Source organism: Anoplophora glabripennis, unplaced genomic scaffold (genome assembly GCF_000390285.2).
Source record: "Anoplophora glabripennis isolate ALB-LARVAE unplaced genomic scaffold, Agla_2.0 scaffold213, whole genome shotgun sequence".
NCBI classification, from domain to species: domain Eukaryota; kingdom Metazoa; phylum Arthropoda; class Insecta; order Coleoptera; family Cerambycidae; genus Anoplophora; species Anoplophora glabripennis.
In genome coordinates this window covers 793,698-803,159 of record NW_019416344.1, presented here as the reverse complement: position 1 = coordinate 803,159, position 9,462 = coordinate 793,698, and the positions used below count along the sequence as shown (strand labels likewise).

Below are 9,462 nucleotides of genomic sequence, written 5' to 3'. Positions count from 1 at the left end.
GGTAGCCTTAATAAAGGCAGGTAGAAATTGCTCCTTGCACTACACTTTCACAAAACACGTGTGCTCTGGTCGGCTGCGCGCTAGGAACTGTCTTTGTAACCGAGGCATATTGATTGTATCGCAACAAATTTTTAACTCTGGCTGAAATTTGAGAAATATTGTATTTTAATTATTTTTTGTAATAAAAAATAATATTGTCACGCCACCAATTACTGAAGTATCAACTAACGACATGACAGCGATAATTGTATTCATAGATTACAGAGGTTATTGTATTTCTTATTCTTCTTATTTCTTATTTTACGTAATTGACCACACCGCAGAGCGTTTTCGATTTATTTGCACTCAATGCGCACTGAGTAGTATCAAATTGCATTATCAACTCGAATAATAAAGGATAGAAATATTATCAGTGCGCAATGGCTACACAAACGTACAAAGAAATAGAAACCGCTATCAGTGAATCAGTGAACACTGGGTGTAGTTTAGGTCTATGATGTACTTCACTAGTTCACTTCACAGTTCACTGCCGATCTGGGATCCAATAGGTATTGCAGAAAATGTACCGTATCGTATTGTATCGTAAGCTGTAGTACCGGTACAAAATATCGAGTATCGGAATGAAAAAAACCGGTACTCAGAAAAATCGTACCGTACCGGGCATCCCTAGGCTTAAGTCAACGAGTTCTTCTGACTTTTTGTTGCGTAACGTTTAAAATTTGTCAAGATAGTGGGAATTGTAGGTTAAAGATAATATTTTTATATTTTAATATTGGAAAANAGGACAAAAGGAGGTCCCACAAAGCGCCTACACCGGCCGCATTTGCGGTCGGGGTAGACGACGGATGGGGCCCACCTACGAAGGCTGTCCAGGTCTACACGAGATGAGGCAGGATAAAGAGGGATAATCCCCCTCGATCCCAAATCATTGAGGCCAACTTCTAGCCATAGAATAATGGCGCGATCCCAAATCATTGAGGCCAATTTCTAGCCATAGAATAATGGCGCCTCACAAACAAGCACGTCCGCTCAGCTCGGCTGTTCGCACTGAACTGGACGGATCCGTGATCGCGTATGCAATTATGCATGTGGATCGAGGCTTAGGTCAACGAGTTCTTCTGACTTTTTGTTGCGTAACGTTTAAAATTTGTCAAGTGAGTGGGAATTGTAGGTTAAAGATAATTTTATATTTTAATATTGGAAAAATTTCTGAAATTATTTTAGATTCACTTGAAACATGGCTGCGGCGCCTAGTAGAGGACTTGTAGGTTTATTTAAAAGAGGATGGAATGAAATACCAGAAGTTGTTGGAAGCTGTATTTTAGGATTTGTTGGTATTGGGATAACCACTGGAGCAGTTTACTTATATTATAAAAAAGATGGAGATAACAGGAGATATAAAACTGTCTATACAGTAATCAGGCATGATGATCCAAAAGCAGCTAAAGTTCGAACAGACTAAGTAAACACCTTATATGTAGTACCGTTTATCAAATAATTTTATTTAAATAAATACAATGTTCATAAAGTTTTGTTTATATTCAAATGTACACAATTAAAACTATTTTACATAACTTTACACAGCAATAGTTAAAATAGAAATTATAAATGTAGGTATATGACTTATGAGAAATAAATTTAATGGTAAATCAATAAAAAATCCTTCGAGAACTGAATGTATATGTAAACATTAACACCAAGAAAAGAAAGGACTTTTATCTTGGAAGCGTTGTGTGAAATTGAAAAATCTAGATGTATGTTGACCTTGGGACCTAAAAAAATTATACTGAATTATAATCATTCTGAGAAAAGAATAAACTTACTTTTCAACGACCACGGCAGGCATTTGCACTAACTGTACTGGAGATTTGCCATCCTTGAGAGCTTGTGTTAGGTTTAAAATTTGGCCCCTCACTACCGACATCTGCCGCTCGTATAAATTTCTATCAAAACCCTTATCTTGTTTAAAAAGTAAATATAAATCATCACAAAGATCCTAAAACAGTATAAATACATATAAAAATATACTAGCCTCGCCTTATATGCTTTTTTTAGTTATTTCAACTGCTTCAAAATGCAATGAAATTTTCTTCGGAATTTCAATAGTGGGATAAGTAACCTCATAATTTACAATATTAATATTTTCTGTATATACATGTTTGTGCAAATAGTTTCTTATGATTAATAAAATGCCACAAAAAGCAACCTCCACTAAATAAAACTGAGTTTAATGATGAACGGTGAAAAATATGATTCCTATATGAGAAAAACATGTAAAGTGTTATGTTTACGTAGGGTGTTTATTAAATTGGAATTTTCCGTTTAATATAAAATCATAGAATGCAGAAACGTAAAAACATTTTTCAAATAAAATTTCAAAAACTTGAGAACACCAAAAATTAAAAAAACAATCTTTTAACTAAGATAAGTCTGGGCTTCCCTAAAGGTAACGTTCCTAGTTAACACCATTGCTTTTATTCACACAAGTTAGTTTCCTCAAATTATTTCTGTTTAACTTTTCACGTAACCTCACAGCTGAAAATTATGTGGTGCAATATGACAACTTTGAAGACCGATTCGCTGTGTCTTATGAATCACATCAAAGACACCTCGGTTAAGGCAGTTCTTGCCTGATCCACTACTAAAATAAATTTGGTGAAAAATCAAACACATTTTGTCATAAAAGCCGTTTACAGAAACATTGTACTCTCTTATAAAAGTCTTTACATGTAATACAGATAAGTGAATTTTTATATAAAATAGTCTACACTTTAATATGGTGAATAGACTTGTATCTTCTTTGACATGCAATATTTTAAGTGGTCATAAAACTGCAAAAGAGAAAGCTTGGCATACAATTGCGATGTTATAACAACATTTTGGCAACATTCCCCATATACTAAATTCCCATCAATTAATTGACCACTATCAAATATGGGCCACTTTCAGCATTTATTATATATTTCCATACATTATATGCATTAATACATATAATTTGTTAATTTCGTTGAGTTCTATGTTAAAAGGAAAACCCCAACTTGCCGTATAAGAAGCTAAACACGGCAAACTAATAAGCAGTGCAGTACCTCAAGATCTCAATTTTTATTTGATTTATGTGTTTGATTACATTGAAAGAGCTGTTATGAAAAAAGTTCGGAAAATGTATTTACTCTATATTTGATCATTGAAGTATTGTTATGCTCCACCGACACAGAACGATCATTTTCTACATACACAACAATGACTAAAATGTTACACCCAATATCAATAACAATTATGTAACTGTTTCAGAAAAAACTAGGTATTTTCATTACTTTCAGATTTTCACTATAGAATTTCTCACCTGTACAAAGTTCATATCCGCTAAAAGTGGCAAAACCAAGTCTTTTGTGTGTTTGCTAAACGGAACCTTGGCCTGAGGTAACCATGCCCAGTGATAAGGATAAGCCCGCCAACTGTCCGGGTGCTTGTACGGAAAGGCTAATCCATTATCTATCGCAGCTATACTTATTTCGGGTAACTGAACTAAATTCCAGTCAGCAGTATCGGCTAGTTCCACTTGGGCACTCACGGTGGTACCGTTTACTATCGACGGCTGTTCGTACTTTATGAGCCAGTTGTCGTTACCCCGGTCTGTGTTCCTTATAATGTAATCCAAAACAACTAATCTCTCGAACTGTAACTGAAATTTTTGAGCTATCCCCGGAGGTAGGGGCTCCACCTCGAAGCGCCTCAGCCAATAATCCGCATCTTTATAACCATCTACAAATAACTGGAATGATCCTACCTGGAAAACGATATAGACAAAATATTTTAAACATTTAATAGTTGGAAACTATTTACAGTTTACTGAATAACAATAATTTTATGTTGTGACACATTTTCAAGGGCAACACAGAGTAACAAATCAAAGCAACAAAAATATATATAACTTTCACTTTTTTTGTTATAACATAAACTTATAATTATTTAAATGTAACGCCCTATTTATTTTCGATATTTACACTACATTTTTTTAAATTTTTATTGGTGTTTATTCCTTGAAGGTTTTTATCTCACATCAAGACTTTTTGAGAGCTGAAAAAATCGAATTGATGAATCATTTGCTGTACAACCCTGATTTGGCATCCAATGACTTTTTTCTATTCCCGCACATAAAAAATAAATTACGAGGTCGTTTTTTGACACCTGAAGAAGCATATTTTGGAGGTACCCCAAGCAGAATGGAAAAAATGCTTCGAAAATTGCTTCAACTGCATGCAAAAATGTATTGATCTTCATGGAGGATATTTTGAAAAACAGTAAAACCGTACACAATGATCAATTTTTTTTTGTTCTATATTCCCGAAATATAAAATTAAACTCGTATTACATTTTAAAATTATTGGAATAACCGAAAAATTAAAAACTTAAAGCTATGTAAAAAATATCCTTAATACGAATTGATAAAACTTAAAATACTGACATGACTTTTTTCGTAGTCGTAGAAAATGCTTTTTAATATATTTTCATCGAGACATTCCCTCTGTGCGCAAAGACAAACTTCACATTCACTTATTTACCAATTAAAATTAGCAGTTAGTAATTGGCTAATTTTTCACCATCTTCAGGTACTTCGGATACCTCTTAGATTAAATTCATTTGAATCACATTCCACAAAAATATTTTAGAATGTCTGATTTTAATGGGGCACATTGTATTTGCCAGTTAATTTTCTTCGTGACGAAAGATAAACGATGAATAGTTAAAATGTCATATTCAGGATGTAAGAAGTATGACTGTCATAACTGCGAGAGTAATCATAAATGAACAAAAAAGTTGTATATTACAGGGGCGTAAGATTGCCAGTTTTCAAAATACACAAGTATTAATATTGGGGAATTTCATCACAATGTGACAATAATGCTACACAGCTAATGCACACCATGTGAAAAAATGTAAACAACTATTATTGTGAAACATTTAGTAAATTTCAAGACAATTGTTTTCCAGTTTTTAAATAAATAAAATAAAATGTATCGATTGTGTACAAAGATAGTGTTGTGCTTAAATTTTAGCTCGAGTTTTAGTAACTATGAATCTCTTAAAACAGAAACTTAACTTTTGATCAAATTATGAATTTGAAAAATATGTAATTAAAGTACCCAAAGATTTACGTCATCCAAATAATTATATGTATTAAAAATAATTTAGGGACTTACCAAAAAGCGAAATTCAGTAATTTTTAAAAGCACAAGTACAAAACAAACTACAAATGTCCACCACCATTTTCGATACACGCCGACACCTACGAATCGAATTTTCGCACTCGCTAGAAATAACCTCAAGAAAAGGAAATAGTGGTACGCAAAAAACACTCCGACACGGTCCAATTCCAGATACCAACACCAACTGAATTGCATATTGTTGGACACCTTAGTACCTCGCATAATAAACTGCCGCGCCGTTGTCACTTTGCTCGATATGAATTTTATCGAATTTTAAATTTATTACAACACTAATTATTTTTTAGAATTAAGCATAAATAAGTTCAAAAAAGTGATAAACTTGTATTTTATGCTATTCTATGCACGCAGTTATGTCAATATTCCTAAATTAATCGAACTTTTGAACATCAAGTGGGAGATTTTGATAATTTTTTTCTCGGAAATGATCGAGTTTAGGACCCATGTCATAGGTTTTCTTGTTTATTTTTCTATCTTTTGTTAAAATTAAGGCAGTCAAACTTCTAACACCCTATATATAAAAAAATACAAATAAGAAGTTGTTAAACAAATCAACAATAGCTGATACGGATTTCTAAAGAAATAACATTATATTTAATTCTATATCCGGACCACCACGTGTAATAATGTTATTAAAAAAAAAGCTTTTGTTTGACGAAAGTCAACTGAGTATGACCTTTGTTACTTTAATTAAATGTTGTAAAACATTTTAAAGTGAAATTCCTAAAAAAGATCAGAATAGTGAAACTCCTGTCTTGTCAGATAAAAAAGATACAGTTACACAAATTGCATGGATACTCACCTTTGGAGGTAAACCTATTCTATTAAATCTTAAACCGACGTTAGGGAACTGTTCCATAATGGCTCTCTTTACTCGTGCCTTTTGCCTGTCTATCCTTAAATAATTAAACGTTTCTGATACCAGTTTCACCACCTACAAAAAATATAATTAAAGTTATTACTGATAACAGAATACTGAAGACATTTAGATATTGCAGGGTGTAATACAATAACATGTCGAAAATGAAATAGCATTCCTTGTCCAAATTTAAGAATATTTTCTCATGTATTTGCAGCTGAAACTCTTACTTTTTTATACAGAAAAGGTCTCAGCAAATTCATCAGACTACAAGAATCTTTAAGAGAGTAAGAGGATAAAGAAGATACTTTTTACTTTTTTTTTGAGACACAATGATGCCATTTTCAACACAATTTGTAATAGTATATTACGTAATAAGTGTTGTAAAAAGCATTTTACACACGAATGGAAAAGTTACGCACGACGCCGTGTAGGGGCGAGTGCGTAATTCTATTGAGTGCGTAATTGCATTACACCACGTATTACATACTATACTTTACCTACGACCACTTCTTTAAATACACTGTCTGCGATCAATGCAAGATTCCTATTACGTCGTACGGTAAAAAAATCGTACAGTTTTCCTAGCAACCGCCTAGCAACGGTCAATACAAATAGTATTGTATTGACCGTTGCTAAGCGGTTGCTAGGAAAACTGTGCGATTTTTTTACTGTACATAATAGGAATCTTACATTGATCGCAGACGGTGTTTTTAAGTATTTACAGTAGTGGTCGTAGGTAAAATTGTTTAAATAAACTCTACATTTAACCAAACATATAATCTTTTTAGAAAAATTTAATTTATATTACTAATTTGTAAAGAAGTCGAAACATCATTTTCGAGCAAATAAAATCGGCATATCAAAAACGTCAAACATTTTTTTTCAATGATGTGCCATCATTTTTTGAGGAAACTAACCGGCACACCTCTAAAGGCATTTTATTCAAAGATCGCATACACAAATTTTCATTTCAGTATTCAACTGCTCAGATGTTGAGATATCTTTTTTTTAAAACTTCGATGTATCTTAATCAGATAAAAAATATTTTAAAGGACAAGAGCAATGCTCTTTCATTTTTGACACTTTGGGTTACACCCTGTATATAAGTAAAACTACAAGCAAATTGCACAGAAAGTTTTACATTACATAAATTTTATTATTCGTACCCTTGTTTTGGGTACTATATTGAGGTTGAGTTTGTGATCGACCAGATAGGCTGCTGCCTCTGATAAATAACCCTGATTTGGTATTAAGCAAGATCTTCCAAAACAACACGGACAACACAATTTGTGCATCCATTTTGTCCATTTTGGGTTCAGCCGACCGTAAGGCTCTTCATCCTTTGGTTTAAACACAGCAATGATCTTCTAAAATAATAAATAAAGTTATTTGTTTACATTAATGCTACCACAGAGTTGTTACAATATTGAGCAATCTAATATTGAATATTTATCTACTAACTACAAATTATATTTAAAAATCATTAATTCTAATTTATACACAATTTTATTTAAGAAATGTTAAATTTATAATTATTATTTATATAATGAGTCTATGAATACAAAATACAAACATTTTCTGATTAACGTAAAAGATAAATGACATTAATTTTTTCCTAAAGTCCAATAAACAAATAAAATGCACAGTAATTTGAAAATAATAAAAGGTTATATAAATTTAAATACCAGTACTGCATTACATATTATGTACAATCACACATTTAATACATAGTACAATCCTAAGGTTATCAACAATTGGTATACTGTTTACTTTTTGGATTCCAATTGCATAAAATGGGTTAGTCAGTTCATTACTACTTTGCTGAAGCAAATACATTCAGCAAGATAAGTTATTTATGTTTGTAATTAAAATTTACTCCTAATCTGATAAACATCGTGATAGCAAACACTTTAGCATTCTGTAGATCAATAATATGGGTTATTTCGTTATAAACATATGGACATGTATGAATCTAACCAAAGGTTCACACAATATATGCTCCTCAGGATAACCTCCCCTCCTGATTCAAAATTTATATTTGCTCAACATCTACCGCAATTAAACTTATATTAACTGCAGTTATTATATGAATATGAGCAGTGGTACATTTTATTCTGTAAACATAATATAGCCTAGGTAATTTATAGTTTAATTAGTATGATGTATATTGTTCTTAGATAAGGTTAAATGGTAAATTGTAACTTACTCCAGACTGATTTTTAACAAAATAGGAACCACTAGAACCTTGTGAAATTCTTTCAGGAAATATTCCGTTATCAATAGCCACCTCTGCCTGCCAGACCAAATCACTAAAGGCAGGATCATCTGGAAACAATAAGTAATAATAAGTAATTTACATAACTGATGCAATTAAATATAGGTGATTGTTACCTGGGAACTGGTTGTAAGAGACATCAAGCCCTCCCAAAAGAGGCTGTGATTCTCTATTGACACCTGGGGAATCCAACGCTGGTTCAAATACTACTTCGGGTACCAAGGGTATGTCTTCTCCGTCACTACAAACTATCGACAAGGCACCACGCGATTCGTTTTCAGATCCACTAGCATTTACTAAAATAGGAAGAGTCTCACTCGCACTCATTACCCAAAATAGAAGTTTTTCTGAGTTTTAGCATTTAATTTTCTGATATGGAAGTAGCTAACCTAACGTGTATTGTTAACATATATTTTCTTAAAACTAATTGATAATTGACTAGAATTTGAAAATATTACAAATGAAAACAAACTATTATTACATTAACTTAAAAAAACTGTACTATGAACAAAAAGACTGTGACATCATTTGATTACAAACTTCAGGATGACAGCTGACACCACACCATGCACACCATTTTATTTTGGGGAAATTTTATTTTTTAGTTCTCATGAACTGAACAGTGAATATATCATTCGAAAATATTTTTTGATATGAAATTTATGAACTTATTCTGATAATAAATTATATAATCAATAAATAATTATGTATAAAAAAATTGCTTATTTAACGAAGTAGTACAGATATGATATATGAATGAGAATGAACACAAACAGATGCACGTTTTTTCTCAAATCGGATAAACTTAAATCTCCACCTTTATTGGAAGAAATTTGAAATTTAAATGTATGCCTGAAATTTAAAAAAAAAACTGTTTAAAGTCAGATTAATTTAGATCCGGTTACGTAACAGTATCAAAATATTCATGTTCTTATTAAATTTATGCTTTTAAATTAGACTCATGAAAAATTACTGGAGGTAGCGTGCCAGTGGCCGGGCCGGGAGGTAGCGGAGATTTAGAGAGAGAGAGAGAGAGAGAGTGAGTGAGAGTGAGAGGGGGGGTATAGGAGTGTATATGCTATCTCTCTCTAGCAACATGC

General features: G+C 32.3%; 2 protein-coding genes across 4 annotated transcripts; one reads left to right on the top strand and one right to left on the bottom strand.

Annotated features, from left to right (window-relative positions):
* Positions 1 to 608: 608 nt before the first annotated feature.
* Positions 609 to 1,529, top strand: LOC108907881. Of its 3 annotated transcripts, none has more exons than XM_023454177.1 (2): positions 609 to 739; positions 1,225 to 1,529. In XM_023454177.1, the coding sequence occupies exon 2, from the start codon at positions 1,238 to 1,240 to the stop codon at positions 1,460 to 1,462; it is 225 nt and encodes a 74-aa protein (XP_023309945.1). In that variant the 5' UTR covers positions 609 to 739; positions 1,225 to 1,237; the 3' UTR covers positions 1,463 to 1,529. The 3 variants fall into 3 exon arrangements, with proteins under 3 accessions (XP_023309945.1, XP_023309946.1, XP_018567231.1); XM_023454178.1 differs by lacking the exon at positions 609 to 739 and adding an exon at positions 1,049 to 1,154; XM_018711715.2 differs by lacking the exon at positions 609 to 739 and adding an exon at positions 1,064 to 1,167.
* Positions 1,530 to 1,551: 22 nt separating this feature from the next.
* On the bottom strand, positions 1,552 to 8,920 carry LOC108907880 (phosphatidylinositol 4-kinase type 2-alpha). The gene is made up of 7 exons (XM_018711714.2): positions 8,479 to 8,920; positions 8,294 to 8,412; positions 7,254 to 7,454; positions 6,028 to 6,159; positions 3,344 to 3,787; positions 1,824 to 1,996; positions 1,552 to 1,772 (listed from the first exon to the last, which is right to left on the bottom strand). The coding sequence occupies exons 1-7, from the start codon at positions 8,687 to 8,689 to the stop codon at positions 1,691 to 1,693; spliced, it is 1,362 nt and encodes a 453-aa protein (XP_018567230.1). The 5' UTR covers positions 8,690 to 8,920; the 3' UTR covers positions 1,552 to 1,690.
* Between the last annotated feature and the right edge of the window lie 542 nt (positions 8,921 to 9,462).